The sequence below is a fragment of the Stegastes partitus genome, unplaced genomic scaffold (assembly GCF_000690725.1).
Source record: "Stegastes partitus isolate 25-593 unplaced genomic scaffold, Stegastes_partitus-1.0.2 Scaffold861, whole genome shotgun sequence".
NCBI classification, from domain to species: Eukaryota; Metazoa; Chordata; class Actinopteri; family Pomacentridae; genus Stegastes; species Stegastes partitus.
The window spans coordinates 131602-151715 of record NW_007578592.1 but is presented as its reverse complement, the minus strand read 5'-3'; the positions used below and the strand labels follow the sequence as shown (position 1 = coordinate 151715).

The following is a 20114-nucleotide window of genomic DNA, read 5'->3' as shown; positions in this document are numbered from 1 at the left end:
GAGGAAGCCTATGTTCTGAGGAATGTTCATGTTCTGAATTGTTATTAATAAAGATTGAGAAGATCAGTTGCATTTTCTGGAATACTTGAAACACTTTTTTTGTGGAATACTTGATGCGGCCCAGCCTCACCCAGACTCTATCTCCAGCGGCCCCAAGGTAAGGTGAGTTTGAGGCCTCTGTGTTAGACCGTTTGACAGTGATGTCATGAAGACTTCATGAAGAAGCAGATGTTTGTATGACATTTAATTTCATGTTGTAAATTTCTTGGCCAGATAAGGTTACATATTTTTTGTTTTGGGATGTTGGAAGAGAGAAACCAAACCATTTGTAAATCCGTCAAGATTTCAGCAAGACGTTTGTGCAGATCACTCACCTTCCTTCACGTACCACAGGTTCTGCCAGAGAGCTGCCCCATATCAGGATGGCTGAAGGGTGATCCCGTTCGAAACGCCGCCTTAAGACATCCAGCCTTTATTACACATATCTATGCTTTAACAACTTTGGTTGCTGTCAAGGATATTTTATTAAAGACATTTAAAACGATGTAAGATGAGCAGAAACATGCACGTCTATAACATTTACATTAAGTTCAACAATGACATGTACAGTGTTTGTTTTACATGCAGTTTTCGAGTAAATGATTTTCTGTTGTGGTCAATTAGTGGAAACTAAATGCTGGGTTGTTTTTAGACAGGAAAAGTTATCTAAAGGTTCAAATAATTCTAAAAGTCTTCTTATGTTATGAAAGTGTTTTTTTATTACCCGTACAATCTGTTGTTTGGGGGAAGCAGAGGTCCGAGTCAGCCTTTTTAACCACCAGAAACATCACGTGTTTAATGCGGTTATTCAAACTCGGTCTGCATTTGGTATTTACTTGTATTTAAGGAACTCCTCTTTCATCTTATATGAGCGGCGGGACGTCTGGATCGTCTACGAAATCTTCTGAAAAGTGATCGGTGGTGGCAGGTGGATTGTTCCAGTTCACTTCAAGCGGACCTTCTTTGGTCCTTTGGCGTTGCACGATGTTGGCGACATCGACGGATGTTCGTTTACTGGGATCAACTTCCAGCCTCTCGGGGAGATTGTTTTTGTTCCTGTAACATCAGAGAATAAAGGTGGTTGGACATCTTCCGTCTTCAGTAAGTAAAAGAGCGCTTTAGAAGACAGTAACTGATCAAGGGACACAATAAAAAAGATGATGCTAAAATTATAGTGACTTTAACCCGAGAGATGGTAACCAGTGTAGTTTCTATGGTAACCAGCAGTTAAAGGTTTCACTGTCAAATTTACTGTGTTATCGACAGATTTCACACCGTTCATTGTCGAAAGGTTTTGACAAAGTTAGTCAGTGTTTAGGTCAGGTTGATTTAACTAAATGTTTATATAAATCACTCACTGTTCATGCATAACTTTTAGCCAACTATTTTATTTTTTAGCAGTTTTTTTAAAAACCATTCATTGACCATTTTATTCAGACTTCAGCTTTTTTCTCTCTCTTTTTTTTCTTTTAGCAAAATTTCCACTAATTTTTGCTAACTTTTTGAATTTGTATCTATTGCATTTATCAATTTCTTTTAGCAATTTTATTTACTTACTTTCAGCTGTTCCCACCATCACTTTAATATTGATGATCTGTCAATTTATCCTCATCACTTCTACTGTCAGCTCTTTAAGTACATTTTCCATCACATTTAGCTAATTATTAAAACTGTTTATTCATTATGTTTAGCTTTTCCCTACAAATCTACTTGTATACATGACAATGTTGGTTCTTATGCTTATATTAGCTAACTTTTTGACCCTTTGTCAACCATTCTATCCATAACTTTCACCAATTTTAATCACTTTTGGCTTCAGTACCATTAATCTGCCACTATACATAAATCATAGATTCCTAATATCTAGTTTAGTGTGATACATATTGCCGGCTCTTTATCCTAATATTTACATTATTCAAGCTTTTTAAAAATGTATTTAATCCCTGTTTATCTATTGAAAAGCATTTTGGGCCAACGTGAGTTTTAAATGTGCTATTTATTAATAGAATCACAAGTGACTTGACTTTTTGCTACCATTTTACGTTTTAGCTAACTTTTCTAACCATTCATCAACCACTTTATCTATGTATCCCATTACTTTTAGCAATTTCAACCATGTATTCAAGTTCAGCTTTTGCATCCGTTACTTTAATATTGATTGTACAGTAATTTTTACAATAATTTCTACTTCAGCTGTTCATGATCTGTTAATACTTGCTAAGTGTCTGGCACTCTCAGTCCCCAAACTGAGTGTTTATGTCCTGATGATTACACTGAACAGTACATCTATCTATCTATCTATCTATCTATCTATCTATCTATCTATCTATCTATCTATCTATCTATCTATCTATCTATCTATCTATCTATCNTCTGATCTTTCCTTCTATTCAGTTTAATTTTAATTTATTTTAATTTATCAACACCTTGAACCACTGAAGCTACTCAGAGGTCAACAAGGTTCACAGAAACCAACTGATATCAGGAGAATAAATGTCGTCATTCGTTCGGTGACGCTGCTGCAGAGAAGTTTCAGATTTATTGCAGGACCTCGTATGGCTGTGATATACAGCAGCACAGTTAAACCAGCGACTATAAATATGACAGTGCATACATGCAGTCCAGTTTAGGTGTTATATGACATGAACCTACGTATGCTGGCCTCTGCAGGATTAATAAATTATCATATGACACAGAATATGTTTAATATCACAGCAGGACATAAGTTTTCCTTTAAGGAGGCTCCTGTGAATATCTGAAGAGGGAACACTGTAAAAAACATGCTGCAGAATTTGATGTGTTAAAGTGAATCTGAATCCTGTCAGCTGGTCAAATAAATGCTCTTGGTTATTAAATCTTTTATCAGACGATTTCTCATTTAAATTCTAACTTTGTTAGTTTTAGATCGCCTTTGCCGTCAGTTTTCCATCTGTCTGTTCACGTTTCAACAACTTAATAATTGACACATTTGAGCAGTTTTGTTAAATTGTTATGTCAATTTTGTTCATTTTTTCAAAAAGTAAGAGAGAAAAACAACCAGAAAAACTCTTTTTTTGTTGTGTGGTGTTTTGTCGACACTCACATCACACCAGGGCTGCGACACTCGATCATTTTCACTGTTGATTATTTTGTTATTTTCTGGATTAATTGATTAGTTGTTGTCTTTTTTTTTGACAATCCAAAGATATTCAAGTTTATTGTCACAGAGGGAAAAAAAATTGAAAATATTCACATTTAAAAAGCAAAAATCTGAGAATTTAGGGCTTTTCTGTCAAACTGATTAATTCAATATCAAAATATTTGACAAATAACTTTATAGTTGACAATTAATCAACTAACCTTTGTAGCTCTTTATTACATCAGTATAAAGTGTTCATTAACGACCTCCTCTGCTTCTATTTGCATTTTGTTGCTGCTCTTTTGTTCATAATCCGGAATGTTTGGGGTGTTCGTTTGTTCTAATACTGCAGAGTATTTTTTATAAAATGACTTATAAGAGTCTTTTTTGTGTTTTTTTTCTGCTGCTGACGAATCAATTAAACAGATGCAATCAATATAATTTAAACCCTCAACATATCAACGTATTTAACACACAAGGACGACGAAAGAATCTATAATAAACAAACATAATATTTCCACTTTTCATCAGAACGGTCAAGTTCTGCTCTATAGTTTGATATTTTTATTCTTATTCTACTCTTGTTATGAAACAATAAGGACTTTGTGACTTATTCAGCAAAGAATCAAGGGTGTGGAAATGGGAAAAGACATTAGTACAGATGTGATGTGATGTGTTTGCATGCAATGATACAGATGATAAATGCTTGATAGAGATAATAACATATCTTGATATTATCATGCAATGACAAGTTAATGAGTAATAACATTTGAAATAATGCGTGCAGCTGTTTGCAGGTTGTAACTAAAATGACATTTGATGTAAATACAAATGATTTTTTTTTTCACTTCGTTGCACAAATAAGCAACAAGCATCCACTGAAAGGTCAACTCAAACGCTTTCATTTGATTTGTGCAACAGCTCCCTGATTAAATACTTTGAGAGCAAATAAACTGAGAAGAAGGAATGTGAATTTGGATGTAAAGTGCATCCGTTGGGCTCTGAGTGTTCAACAAAGACTCCTGAAAATGAACAAAAATATATGCAAATCCAGGTCCCAGTATAAAATCTTTCTTTTTGCTGATTTGTTTTTTTAGTTTTACTTGTTTAACATGATTTGGCTGCTGTGTGTTTGCAGATTTGTTTTGTTTGCTGTTTTCACTAATGTAGAGTCATATGTTATACTGTGTTGAATTTGGTTTAATATCAGACAAGAAAACTGGTTCTGTGGTGTGAGATGAGGCTTTTTGCCTTCATTGTCCTTTGCAATTACATTTTTTGCCAACAGTTTCTAAGTAGTACGTCTGACAAATTAGATTTGTATTCGAGTCAGTTGTTGGGTTTTACAGTTTTAACAGAAACTGCTGTAACTAAAATCTGCCCTCAGATTCAACTCGAACAAAAGTTCTGAATCAAAGCAGCATGAACGTCCTGCAGAGCTGAACTACGGCTGGAAAACATTCTGAGGAGATGAACTGACTGAACTCTTTCTCTGCAGTCGCTTCAAGAAGTTCCTGATTAGAAGAACAACCATAAATCCATCTCCAGAGGGTTGATGATGGTCTATTTTCCCACACAGTCTGCTGCCATTAAACCAAACTGAAGCCTGCAGCGACAAAGTTCTTCCATTTAGCGATTAATTGATTCATAATGTTGAAGCTCACGGCCACACAGTCAGATGATGAGAGTCTTATTACTGAATATAATGTGATGTTGAGTTAAATGTCATGTGTTGAGCTGGAGAGTTCATCTACAGGCAGGGAAGAGCTGGTTTGACCTGCAGCCAAGGTTCAACTGTGCAGACTTTGGTTAAATGAGGTGCATCTTAAACAGAAAGAATTTTATCAGGTAAGTCACAAAATTTATGACATAAGAAAATCTAAGTTTGTCAATTTTTTTCCACCAACAGCACAAAAGTGTCCAATTAATACTGAACAGATCTAAAAACTACAACAAGGATGGACGACACAACACGTATGAAGCTGGGTCCCTCAGATTGTGTTGTGTTATAACAGATTGAGACAAAGGTGATGGAAATATAAATGAAGTTTTGCAGGTATATAGTCAGTTAGTTAGTTCAGACAGGCACGGAGTCAGGGTGTCACATGGCCCCTCCTGTCCAATCGTCATCGCTAAAGTCCAGCCCACCCACTTAGCGTGCTTTATAACTGAGGCAGCGTTCATTCATTCTGCCCGCTTCACGCTCACCACATCGCTGCTACTCCAGCCTCTGCAGATCATCAAATCTCCTCCTCCTCCCCAACCACTACCTTTTAAAAACAGTTCAATCTCATATAACCCTGGTGTTTCCCATATCGTGGGACTGTAGGTCGCAGATGGTTCATTATTGTACCTTGAACTATGTAATCTAGATTTCGTAAGTGAAGGCTATTTAGTTGGTCTCCTGTTCTCGTGTTCATACCGTATTTGAAAAATTGTAAATTCATGGCTCTGCGGGGGTTTGTGATCTCAGGGATTATCTGTGTCATGCTCGCTCAGATTGTTCCAGAGCATCACGAGCAGTCACCGCCAAACTAAATGTATGTGATCTCAAATAAATGGTTAAAATCTGACAAAGTGTCCTGTCTGAAATGCTGTTAGTGCTGCTTGATGTTACAAAATCAACTCGTCGACAGGAATTTTAAAGGCACAAGTCTAAAGTTGAACCACTTCCTTGTTGCTAAAATGCAGCGTTGTGTTCGACCACATTGACTATTTTATCATGGTTAATGTGAATTTGGACAAATTTGTGCAGAAGTGTTCATGATAGCAATCTTCTATGAACACCAGAATAATTCTATTCAACATCATCATCATCATCATCAAGTATTCTAGCTTAGCATGCTAGCAATAGCAAATTAGCACTAGACAAAGGTGACCAGAACATAACTGACGTTTTGCAGGTATTTAGTCATAAATCACAGTGCTGGACAAATGAAAATGTTGCTGGCGTTGCTATATGTTATTGTTGAGTTTGTGCTCTCATTGACAACGTTTGTTTATTTTTCAGTTACTCTATGTGAAATGAATGTACTCCCATATTCAATACATGTGGTGTATCTGTTTTCATGTGTATTGGTAAGTTATACGTCCTATTTCATGTGGCGTGAATACCTACATGACTGTCATAAAATGTTGATTGTTGTTGACGATACTGCACTTTACATTAACCCTATGTTGGTTTTTTTCTCCAGCAGGAAGCTGATGCTATAGCTACTGATGTTCTCTTCTAGTGCCATAAAGAAATAAATACAGTGAACATGGACGTGTATTATGTGAAATCCTTCCTCAATATGGACGCCAAAGCGGGAAACGCAACAGTTATAAAACTAATTGGATATTTTCTAAAATGAAGTTGCCAAGTGTCGAAAGGAATTTAAAAGACACAATTTCTAAGTTAGATCATGTTTTTGTTGCAACAATATGCATCTGTCAATATCTCATCATTTTGAAAACTAGTTTTTGTGATTTTTAAGTGAAATCTGAGTCTGCAAGAAGCTAGTAGCTATATCAGTGAATCATGGAGTGAAAAAACGTTTTCTTAGCTGATTATATCAGTGTGAAAAATGTTCTAAAAGCACAAACAGCAATCAGCCACAACAATGTTCTGCCGGGAAACCTGAACCTGAACCTAAGTCCTGAATTCATGTGGATGTTGTTTTGACTCCTAAGCCTTCCTGCAGACCACTCTCAGCCTTCATGGCCAAGGATCATTTTTATGTGCCACATTGCAAACATTGTTCAGGAACAGTTCAAGGAATATGACCAAGAGTTCAATGTTTCAACTTGGTCTCCAATTTAAAAGGACTTAAAGGATCTGAAGCCTGAAATCACAGAACACCTTCAGAGGTCTGTGGAGTCCTTGACAACATCAGGCTGCTGGTTTTATGTTGTGCTTAATCAATTTGCATCTGCTGCATTTTAATCTATTAGAGAAACAGCGCTGGTTTGAGCCACAGTGCCAATTACGCCTCCTTCAGTATCTGCTGTACGGTATCAGTCCATAAAGTGGGAACCAGAGGCGAGAAAGAATTAATGAAATGTGCTGATTTTCCAGGAAGAGCGCAGCCATTATAATTTAATCTCCTGCACAGCGGCTGACAGTAAACAGCAGCAGGATGCAGGAGGAGGATCCCTTCATTACTCTGTGCATCCTCACACTTGTTTATTGAGACGAGACTGAAGCCGCCAGAGGACAAACACTGTACAGTAAAACAGTCGCTTCAGTCGCTGCAGGAAAATTACCAGCTCGGCCGGAGAAAACGAGGAAGTAATTTGGAGGCTTTTCCTGCTGATGGAGGGGAAAGAGAGCATCTATTATTAGAGAGGATGTTTAATAAATGTCGGACCGTGTTCAGACTAGATGTTAAGTGCAGCTGAAGCTACAAAAACAGGTTAAAGCAGGTGGAAATGTCCTTTAGCAATACTGAGGTAATAGCTGGAGTGTGTCGAGCTTTCATTTCTGAATTGTTGTAATTTCATTGAAGCTTTGTTGTTTTATTCTTTTCTTCTTGTTGTTTTGAATCATTTTGTTAAACAGCAGGTGAAAATAATGAAGCCTATCAAACACCAAAGTCTTTCAGTTATTTGATTATTTCATCCATCCATCCATTATCTATACACCACTTAATCCTCACTAGGGTCATGGGGGGCTGGAGTCTATCCCAGCTGATTCAGGGTGAAGGCAGGGGACACCCTGGACAGGTCGCCAGTCTATCACAGGGCTACACTTAGAGACAGACAACCAAGCACACTCACATTCACACCTACGGACAATTTAGAATCACCAATTAACCTCAGCATGTTTTTGGACTGTGTGGGAGGAAGCCGGAGAACCTGGAGAGAACCCACGCTGCACGGGGAGAACATGTAAACTCCATGCGAACCGGCGACCTTCTAGCTGTGAGGCAACGATGCTAACCAACTGCGCCACCCTTGATTATTTCATATATTATTTAATTACGTTTTCTTAAGTTTTATTAAAATCTTAACCAACATTTTTGTAGAGATTAGAGCTGCAGCTAAAAGATCAATTTCAAGGTAATCTATTCTTGTTTTGCCAACACAATAAACAGTCAAATATTAGTTAATTACACAGTTTACCAGAAAGAGATGTGATGTAATCAGATTTCTTGTTTTGTCCAATCAGCAGCCCAAATATCAAAGATTTTAAGTTTGTAATGAGTGCAAAAGAGTAAATCTTCACAGTGAGAAGATTAGAAACTGAGCTAAACCTGAACTAAAATATATTCTGTCAGTCTCCTGTCACGATGTTCCTAACAATTAGAAAAATAGGTCACTAAGTTACTTCAAATCAAGCTGCTTGGTAATTCTTTCTAACCAGTCTTTCTTGTTCACTGGTTGTTTCATTTAGTCATTTTACTCACAGCATTAACTCGAATTATCTACAGCTGATGATTTTAACTAACAAAACAGGCAGAAAAAGTAGTAACACAATTTTTTGGGGGTGAAAATGGACAAATCAAGAGGCTTTATCTGAAACTGGAGCCACAACACTAAAACATAAAACTACCAAACATGGCAGTGGATGACTTTACCTTTGATTTCTGGCTGTTTGACTCATTATTTTTTGTGCTTAACAGCCACAGTTCATCAGCGGATGCAGTGATGGATCTAAAGGTGTGTTCTTCTTTAACTGACACCACATAAAGGAGCTAAATGAACCTGCAGTGTATTAATGATAAAGAGGTGGAGTTTGGTCTGAAAGGAGGTGGAAGGTTAAAGATTTACGACATCTTGGTCTAAGTTTAGCTCCAACACTCATCTTGGTTACAGGTAAACCTGATCGTCAGCGCCTCCCTATGAGAGATGGATGGAGTCATTAGAGCGAAGCCTCCCTGGTTAGGAGGTCCAGACTGTAATGGTGACCCAAGGCTGAGGCCCGCTGGTCATTATATCTCACAGGTAATGAGCTCTGTGGACCGTCAACAGCTTATTATCAGCCCCAGAACACGTTGTAATGAGAGAGCTGCAGACTGATAACTGCAAATGCTGCAATATTGATAAAGTCATTTGTTGTAAAGTTTGCAGGAGGTCAGGAGGTTAGAGGACGAACACGGCAGCGATTCTTCCTCAAAACAGCGATAATCAAATCAGTCCTGAGGGACAAAAGCACCGGGTCTGTTTATTATGAGGCGACTGATGAATTATTATGAGGTTTGAGGGCCACTCCAAGACTTCCTGTGGCCCTGAAGAGGCTTTAATGGACCCCAAATATGCAAAGTGTGCAATTTATTGCTGCAAAAACTGAAGGATCAAAGTTTTCTGAAGTAATCAGGTTAGAATTTGGCAGTTGAATTGGATTAAATCTTGAAAATGGCCTGTATAAACATTGAAATTGAATTTCACACCTTATTCTTCTTGAACTACTTCATCTAAATACTGCGCTGGTTCTGATTTAGAGGTCAAATTATAGATGTAACACAAACTAAAGTGTAACCATCAGATTCAGACTCCAGAGTCCAGAGTGACTTGAAATCACGCTACATGGATATAAGAGTCTCTGTTTAAAATCCTGAAATCCAATCAAATCAAGTTATCCAGTCTTTGTTTTGACTGGAACAAACTTTCAGAATTTGTTCCTTAGTAGGACTGGAATGCCATTGATTAGGGATGGAGTGGTAAAGTTTTTTTTCTTCTGCATCTGATTGACTCATTTAATATATTTAGCATCTGCGGATCCAAGTCCCAATTCAATACCATTCTCCTGCATAATAGACACATAAAGTACATTAACGTTATTAAATTCAAGCCAATATAAATGTTTGAAAACTAAATTTCTTTGCAATGCATAAAGAAGAAATTTCATTTCTGCCTCCAAACTGTTCCTTAATGTCCTGTTGATGTTCAGAACCTTGCTGTGAAGCTCCAGTAGAACACTGTCTAAATGTACTGTGGCTCCACAAGCTCCAACAGATGGAGAAAACCTGTATTTCCTGCATCTATCCATCCATTATCAATATACCGCTTAATCCTCACTAGGGTCATGGGGGGCTGGAGTCTATCCCAGCTGACTCAGGGTGAAGGCAGGGGACACCCTGGACAGGTCACCAGTCTATCACAGGGCTACACTTAGAGACAGACAACCAAGCACACTCACATTCACACCTACGGACAATTTAGAATCACCAATTAACCTCAACATGTTTTTGGACTGTGTGGGAGGAAGCTGGGGAACCCGGAGAGAACCCACACTGCATGGGGAGAACATGCAAATTCCACGCAGAAAGATCCCGGGTGTCCTCACCGAGACATGAACCGGTGACCTTCTTGCTGTGAAGCAACGGTGCTAACCACCGAGCCAGCTTGCAGCCTATCCAAAAACATGTTGAGGTTAATTGGTGATTCTAAATTGTCCGTAGGTGTGAATGTGAGTGTGCTTGGTTGTCTGTCTCTAAGTGTAGCCCTGTGACAGACTGGTGACCTGTCCAGGGTGTCCCCTGCCTTCACCCCCCACGACCCTAGTGAGGATTAAGCGGTGTACAGATGATGGATGGATGATGTGTTCATTAGAAAAGTTGAAAATTTGCTTCTGTTTTTACAGTTTCCTGTCCTCCATTTCTGTCATTTTGGTTAAAGAAAAAAAAAGGGGGACATGTGGAATTTAGAAATTTTGACTAAATGTCACAGTTTAAGCTTAAATTTGGACGGAACGGGAACATAACAGAATCACAGGTCACAAATAATTTGTTGACTGACTGTTGGAAAGCTGAAATTCTGCTTCTGTTTTATCCTCTGATAAATGATGTCAAGATGAAGACATGTAGAATATGTTCATGGATTTTTGGAAATGTGAAAATCTGCTTCTGTGTCGTTTCTTTCTCTGACAAACCGCGTTCTTTTGTGATTTTTTTTTTTTTTGTAAACAGGTGAAATGCTATTCAAGCCCACCAGTAGTTTTTGGGGTTCAGAGGGTTAATATCATAACAGAGATTCAGCTTTGACCTCGACCTTTAACCCTTTAAAATCCACTTGGGATGTTATCACAGCTGACACGAGCCGTGGGCTTCAGATCTGATATGAGATTCCAGTAGATGATATAGTTCACATTTCGTCCTGCCTCGTGTCATCAAATCCATTTCAAAGCCGATCACGGCCTTCAGAGCCGTCTCCATCCACGCCTGAGGCACAATATAGAGTCTGTGGGGAAGCCTGGGGTCAGAGGTCGGCCTTAATCGTGTCCAAATGATGTAATAATTCAGCGCTGTTTACTTGTCACCTCGCTGTGGTGCAGGAGCAGGCCAGCATTTCTGTCCACTGTTTAATTTAAAGGAACTGCAGTCATGCTCTTCACTGTATTTGATGAGGCCAGATGAAGGACAAGAAGCGGCTCCCGGTCATAAAATGGAAATGATGGTAGCGTGGTGACCAGCACAGTTCCAGGCAAAGAGACGAAACAGAGGCTCAGTAATGTGGTCATTAGAAGATGAAGCTGCTCTGAGTGAAGCTGAAAGAAACCAACTTTATGGTTCAGTCTCCAAACCACACAGCAACTGGAGCTGTAAATAATTAATGTTGGTGTTGTTTTAGACATTAAAAAATACTGGAAAGTACAGTCTGTCCTATATATGTTAAACACAGTTCCATTGCATGCTGTTAAATGCCCTGCAGAACTTTTACTGAGGTAAAGACCACTACAGAATGGTTTCTCCCATCCATTATAAATAATATAAACTGTAAAACAGTGGACAGGACATTTATGTAAAACAGGTTTATATAAGAGACATCGCTTCAGCTCTCATTTCTCCTGTTTCATGAGTAGATTTTAATTCTAAGCACATTTTATCCTTGTTAAAATGTGATTAAAAAAAGCAGAGCATGAAAGTTGTTCTTGACCTTGGAAGGAGCAGTTTGACAAATTAAAAGCTTTGTCCAGGACTTCAAACAACTCCAGCGGCACCTCGAGGTGCAATTATTTTGTCAAGCAAAATTGCAAAGTAAAACATGAACTTTACCCCTCGATGTTTTAATTGTTTTTCTGGAAAACCTGTTTTAAGGCTGACACTACAGGCCTATTATTAAATAAGCCTCTGACAGGAAAATTTATATGAATAAGTGTTAATATTTAATACCTCAAAACACACATGTGACATACAATGCCAGGGTCCTATTAGTCCTGAAAGGGTCTAATCATATACTCTACTAATACTCTTCTTGTAAGTGGGAACCTGAGAGAACCAGGGCTAGAAAATCACTGCACAGTAAATAACACTGCAATAAATTCACTTGTGGATAAAACCAACACACGCAAATCAGCTCTGAGTACTACCAAACATCAAGGCTGTTCATCGCACCAAGTGGATCGAAAAGAAATTAAATTACGAACTCGACAAGCGATTAAACATGTCCAACATGTAAGAAAAACTGTTTAATAAGCACAATTTAAAAACACAAAGGTCCTAAGCTGCACAATGAGGCAGAGATGAAGACATTTCAACCATTTATCTGTTACTTTTAAGTGATTGTTTCAAGTATTTATCCTTTTCTATTTTAGTTGTTTAGTGATTTCTTTTTGGATAAACATTTAATACACTTGACTTAACACTCAGTCGCTAGCTAGCCGTTTTAGCTATTTATTAACAGCTTTTTTCATCTGTTTATCCATTACTTTTAGCTGATTGTTCTGTTAGCTAACTATTTTTGCTGTGTATTCATCACTTTTAGCCCAAATTTTCTTTTAACTAAGTATACAGCGGTCTATCCATTACTGTTAGCCGACTGTTTCTTTAAGCTAACAATCTCAGTTGTTTCTCCATTGCGTTTAGCAAACTATTCCAGCTGTATATCTATTATTTTTAGTTGATTATGTCTACTAGCTACCTGTTTTAGCTTTTACTTTTAGTCAGTCGTTCCTTTTACCTAACTATTTTAGCTGTGAATCCATTACTTTTAGCTAACTGTTTGTTTTAGCTAACTATTTCTGCTGTGAATCCATTACTTTTAGCTAACTGTTTGTTTTAGCTAACTATTTCTGCTGTGAACTAATTACTTTTCACTGATCTTTTCTTTCAGCTAACTATTTCAGCTGTATATCCATTACATATAGCTGATTGCTTCTTTTTTATGTGTAGTCTGCCTGTTACTTTAGGCTGTTTCAATTTTTAACATACTACTTTTCGCTAACTTTTTTTAAAAATTCTGTCTTTTAGTTGAGTTAAATGTAACTGTCGAATAACCGTCTTTGGAAAACAGTGCATTACAGAGCAGGTTCTCCAACACTCCTCGATGCCTTTCGTAGGAATCTGCCTTTATGTGTTTGTGCCGGTCAAAGCACTTATTTGAGACTCTGCCATTATCTGAATGCCTTCTTTGAGAACTGACAGCACTTCATAATAGTGCTGACTGTTTTCCAAAACATGCTGTAATATCTTCAAACCCAATCGATCACAGTCAACATCATGTCTGCTTTTGTTTTTGTAACTGCCATTGCAGCTGTGTTATGATAAAGTTAGAAGTGCAGATTGATCTGAAAAGTCTCCACTGTTTTTCCTCCCAGCACTAATGCAACTTTAGAGCAAGTTTCTCGTCTCTGCACATTGATTTCCCAACAATACAAGAAAGTATTGAAACCAATGACTAGCTGGAAGACAGGATGCCATATTGGAGAAAAGCTGAATGCTGTTTTAGTGTATTTCTTTTTACTGCATTTCTTTAGAAGTTTATTGATAAACCAACATGGTATTCATTTTTTAAGGCATCCTTGTTTTGTTTTGCATATACAGACAGGTGACAAATTAGGAGGAAACCTGAAACCTACAGTTTTTACAGCTCCTTTATGCTGTTGGAGGCATTTGTTGCTGTTTTTTGGGTTCATTTGTCCCGTTAGAAGGAAAGGTCACGGCAAAACAACGCAAAGCTGTTCTGATTCTGTTGTTGTTCTGAAAAAAATAATGATTAGTTCCATATATATTCCATTATTAATCATTTCCATCCCAGTCATTTAATATTTAGTATCTGTTGATACAGAGTCCCAGTTCTGTACCATTTTCCGGGATCTTACACACTTTAAGTACATAATTTAAATCGATCTAATATAAATGTGTGAAAATTAAATATCTTTGCAATCCATTAAGAAGAAATTACATTTCTGCCTCCAAACTGTTTCTTAATGTCCTGTTGATGTTCAGAACATTGCTGTGAAGCTCCAGTCGAACACTGTCTAAATGTAGTGTTAGAGGGTGGGATGTACTGAGGCTCCACAAGCTCCTTAAGAGGGAGAAAACCTGGATTCTCTATATGAGGCCAGAAAATGTATCGTAGATCAGCTGTAGTACCTGGTTGCTCCACCAGGTGGAGCCTCTTACTGTTTAACACTGTAGAGACCAGAGGAGGCGTCAATCAGACTACAGACAGTTCATATATTGAGACCTGAGAGCGTTGAGGGGGTTTAGCTAGCAATGGGAACCCTGACAAAGTCTTCTGTGACGCCTAATGACCTCCGACCAGAGCTCATGTGTTTAAGACAAACTTTAAGATGAACTTTGTGCCTAAAATTATGTGTTGTTAACTACAACAGCAATATCATCACAGGACAAATGTCCACTGAGCTCATTTTGGGTTATCAGTTCATCATTTTTTGACTGATAAGTCTGGTGATTTTTGAAGATTATTCGAATTTGCATCGCTAAGCTCCTGACAGAAATTGTACTTTCTCTTTATAACACCTGTGTGACATAAACAAATGCCCGGGCTCAGATTTGTATGGCGTTACTGATCAATTAAAATGCCTTGATCACCATCCCTAATTTTGAAAATGTCCCCTGGTGCCTAAATTTTGTGTTTTCCTTTACATAAATTAGGATATTTTCACCATAAAATGAGGCAGAAAAGGCAAAAATTGGTTGTCAAAAATCTACCAGAATACAAAACATGAAGCGATGACGATAGAAACAAAAATTTGCCACTAGATCTCAACTCAGGTGAACACCTATGGGAGATTTTGGACTGATTTGTTAAGACAACAAATAAGGGAATATCTATTAAAAGATAGGTGTGTTCTATTAATCCAGTAGAGTTCCAGAGATGTAAAGAATCAATGGTAAGGAGCAGTGACGCTGTTTGGTGGCTCATGGTGGTAAACATCTTGCTAAGACACTGTATGTTGGCTTTTCCTTTAATTTGTCACCCGTATGTTGGTTCAACAATGTCTGTCTGTAAAGTAAACATGACTATGGATGACTGAAGTGAATCTCGCTGCGATTCTCTGGTTGGTCTTCTTCTCTGCAGTTGGTATCAGTGTGGGATATGGGTCACGATCAAGAATAGATATTGAGATTCATCCAAAAAACACACCAGCAGCAGCTGTTTGGTGGTTTGGGCCTGAAGCTAAATCTGAATACCACAGAAGAAGACGTGTTGAGCCGAGGACTCTTCTCACTGGTCAAGGTTATCTGTGTCCAGCACACGGCCATTAGCAGGGAGAGCGCTACCATCAACACGGCTGATAAAACCGAATCATGAGCAGCGTTTTAATATACAACAGGCACCTGTAATTAGGACAGTGGGGACCAGATAAGCCAGAAGCATTTAAACATGTGCGTATCCAACTCAAGGCCAAACAAAGACTAACGCCAACCGAGACGACGCTTGACTCGCATAAATTCCCACAAACACAGACCATCCAGCTGTCTGCAGGCTACAATCGCTCCTCTATATGCCTTATTATTATTACACACTTATTATTTCTCAGTCGTTTATCATCTGTTGCCACCACAAACACGACAGTATTTGTGCTACTTAGTGAAATTCCAACAGTTTAAGAGTCTCGTATACATTATTTATAGACTGTGAAGGGAATTTCCAGAACAATGATCCACTGTTGCCTTTTAGTTCTGCAGATTCACATGGATGAATTAAAAATGAGGAGCAAACATGAAGTCATCAAGATTTACAGGAACCTCATTCGTTGGATGATGTCATCACACATAAACATAACTCCAGAAACCAGGCAGCACTTTCCTGCATTTAACCTCAACAGCATTTTTGCTCCAGTCTCATTTTCCCTCACTGTGGATTCATTATTCACTGCAATATAAAGTCCTGCTCCTCTATGGAAACAGAACAACCATGAAGAAGGAGAGAGAAATGTCTTCTGTGCAGGACTTTTTGAAACTACTCTGTACAACTCTAGAAGCTCTAGAAGCTGTAGAAAGATGTTTCACCATGCTGGATGTATCTTCCAACGACTTGTTCCTCTGTTCACTGTTTGAGTCATGCCTTATTTATTATTTTATTGATCTCGTATGTTTGATTTTAAAAATCAATCAGTGCCTCCAACCTGATTCTCTCAGGATCAGCTGCTGTTGTTTGTAAAATAACCTTAACTTATTCAATGAATGATGATAACACATCCAGGGTACCAGTGCTTGTTTCAGTGACTCTGTTCTAGTCTATTCTACTAAACCTCTTCACTTTTGCTGTTAAAACAGCAATATATCCTGTAATGTTGACGCTCAAAAGTTACTCATAGCAAAAGTAAACAAAAACCAGATTTAGTCTTTAGACTGTGACACCTGGATGGATGTTGAATTAATTTGGTGGCAGTTTTTAAACAGAGCTCAAATATGGTTTTCATTTATCAGCCATTGCTCAAAATGTCATAAAATATTTCCAAAATTACACAAAAATCATCCTAAATGTCTCAAAATCTGTCCAAAATGATCCAAAAACCTGTCAAATGACTCAATATTTGTCCAAAATGGCTCAAAGGCTGTTAAAAATGACCTAAAATTAGTTCAAAATGATCCAAAAAGATAGTTAAAAGTTACACAAAAGTTGTCTAGAATGACAGAAGAATTTTCCAAAATGACTCAAGTTTCGATTAGCTTTAGACTGCGACACCTGGATGGATGTAAAACTGATCTGGTTGCAGTTTTTACCAGAATTCAAATGTGTTTTTCATCGTAAAATGTCATGTGTCTATCTGCTGTCCATTAAAGTGATAAATGTGGACCCTCCTTTATGGACTTCAAGGGTCTGGAACTCTGGAAATACTCGTAGTATGAAGGTAAAATTCTGCTTCATTAAATAACGTTACTGTGGATAAAGAAGCAGCTGATTCTGAGGAGGTTGATTTTATACATATAATGACACATAAATATGATTTGATGGAGAACAGAATAGAAATGATAAACGTTGTAAGGATAAAATATAAAGCAGCTGTTTTGAAAGGAGATTCAGAGGCTGTGTTGATACTAGCATGTTAATTTTCCTACATTATGCAGACGTCTGCTTCATCAGCTGCAGAGATAACTGAGGATTTAACTACCTTTTATGGTCCTCTGGTGAGCTGCAGGGTCTGTTTGGACACTTTCTGGCTGGACGTTGGGAGATCTTTGCCACTTTGATTTCACCTTCAGCCTAAAAGGACACATCAGAGTGAAAAACAAACATGTTTACTGGTGTTTTCTCTGCACACAGCTTTGATTCCTGAACTGTTTACTGGCGCAGGATGCATCTGAGGCCATATGGAGGATTAATAGTAGCAGCTTTGACTCTGCAGCATCAGCACCCGACTCCCTTTATAGTCACTATAAAGAGTTCCTTCATTAAACCTCCGAGTGGCTGATCTTCAGCGGCAGGGAGCAAAACAACCAGAGAAAGCAGCAAACGGCACAAAGTAGCAGCACTGAAGTCAGAATTTAACAGCCTTCATCAGCACGCTTCAAAAAAAATAAATGATGTTTTGGCAAAACATTATAAAAATGCTGTCAAATATGGGCGTCCTGGGAGCTCAACAGGTTGAGCGGGTGACTCATGTATAGAGGCTGAAAGTCCCCGACGCTGCAGCCATGGATCGAGTCCAACCCATGGCTGATGTGCTGCAGGTCCATCCCCACTCTTCTCCCACCTTTACTTTCTCTCTTCTCTAACTTCTGGAATCAAAGGCCAAAAACATAACATAATAATGTCAAATACCTGCAAAAAACTATTACTATTGTGCAGATATTTGACTTTTTTTTATAAACATATACAGCTTTATTTTTATTTCTTTGATAGAATTGCTGATAGAATTGCACAGAAACAATGATTTTGACCAAAAACTGGTTCTCTGTCTGCAGCGTCCTGCAGGTGTTGCCACCACAGAAGGACACAGAACTTATTTAAATTTAAATCAGTACCACAAAGCTCTATGTGCAAAGTGTAAAGTCAGATCTGCATGGCATCAAAAGCAGGACTTTACCAGTGTTACACCACATGAGGACATTTCCAAAGGACGTTTTTTTATGAAAGTTATTCTTCTTTTAAATAACAGAACAGCAAATGATTTTTTTAATGATTTAAAAGCTGTAAAAGTCATTTATGTTCAAACATTAAAATAATGAATTCCTGTTTTTAACAGTAATGGTCTTTAATGTGTTTTTTACAGCTAAGGTGTTTTTCTTCTGTGATTTTACAGGATATTATCCGTAGTTCAACGAAATGGAAAAGACTGTAAAATCGCAAAAAAAACATACAACAATATGTTTCCTTCAAATAACAACAAATATCTGTAAAATAATATTAAAATGATGATGTGTGTTTTTAAGCTTAATACGTAAATTAATGAGTTTCTTCTGTGAGGTCTATTATTCACTATCTGTAATAACAAAATAAGTAAAAATGGAGAAAAGAGCAGTTTTAAAAATGATTTATCATTTTTGAAATCCTTAATATACAATAATATCATTTAAAAAATGAATTGTATTTATTTATTTTATGCTGATGCCTTTCCCTACAAAATCCTCTCAATCTTTCTGGGATGATTAATTCTTTCAGGTGTTTATGTCATCTGGTGATTTTAAGCATTTATTAGACCAACTAGAGAAGAAACTAAAGTCCTCAGCGGGACTGAAAACAGGGAGGCTGCAGTTCATCGACAGTGCCTTACAATAAGCTAAAATGTTGCTCTAAATAAAAACATTTAACCGAATGTGAAGAGGATCCATCGTCTGTGGAACATGAATGTCTGCAGCACATTTCATGGCAATAAAACTAATAATTGTGAAGATATTTAACACTAATTAACCCCGGCTCCAGAAAGTTTGACTTGATCCTGCTTCACCTGCTCAGGTGAGATTCTGCTGTGACCGAACGTACCAGCGGCAGCGTCAGAACCAGGTGTCCGGTGGTTTGGGACCTCTGAGCCGTCGAGCTGTCGGGCTTCACTTCAGCCGGCAGGACCATCTGAAATATCTGCACAGTAAATTATTCATAAGTTTAATTAGGAAGATTAATGCGCTGATCTGGCACCGCCGCCGTCCCACTGTGTCAAATGACTTTAATCATTAGTGGGTCTTTTTATAGGAACACTTTCCAGAAAGGAGTTGGGAGAGCGACAAGAATAGCTCCGAATGAGAACAGCAGCAATCAATCACTGCAGCGAAATCCTGAGGAAACCAAAATGAACAGGGTGGGAGGACAAATTGGGCATAAAATTAGACTTTTTCATTTTTTAATTTACTTTTACTTCTCACTGAGGGGGATCTGAGGAATAACCACAGAAGGAAAACTCCAAAAATGCAGCAGTCCTCTGATAATACACTGTAAGAAAAAAAGAAAAGTTCTGTAGAACATCCTGAAAAATAAAGTCAGAACAGAGAAAATCCAGCAGCAAAAGTTCCAGAAAAAACACATTAAACAACTGTGACACACTCTAATGTTTAAGAACTGTGAAAACAACAAACAAAAAACAGCCAAATTGTTTTAAATATAGTAAACAAATTGTGTCATTTTATGGACATAAAAAAAATTACTATTTGTAAAAACAGGTATTTTAAATGTTTTCTTTTTTACAATCAACATGTACAGCGCTGGGCTGCAAAGTGGAACGGTGGTTAGCATTATTGCCTCGCAGCTAGAAGGTCGCCGGTTTGTGTCCCGGTGAGGACACCTGGGATCTTTCTGCGTGGAGTTTACATGTTCTCCCCGTGCAGCGTGGGTTCTCTCCGGGTTCTCC

The 20114-nt window shown here is 37.9% G+C and overlaps 1 protein-coding gene across 1 annotated transcript in view; it reads right to left on the bottom strand.

The window, feature by feature from the left end:
* Positions 1-761: 761 nt before the first annotated feature.
* Positions 762-20114, bottom strand: part of dnaaf11 (dynein axonemal assembly factor 11) — a 56899-nt gene continuing 37546 nt past the window's right edge. The window contains exons 10-13 of the mRNA XM_008293165.1: positions 19633-19642; positions 19256-19351; positions 17445-17536; positions 762-1095 (exon numbers count right to left, since the gene is read on the bottom strand). Of these exons, the coding sequence (XP_008291387.1) occupies positions 903-1095; positions 17445-17536; positions 19256-19351; positions 19633-19642 (391 nt within the window). The 3' untranslated portion in view covers positions 762-902. The remainder of the gene's footprint in view (positions 1096-17444; positions 17537-19255; positions 19352-19632; positions 19643-20114) is intronic.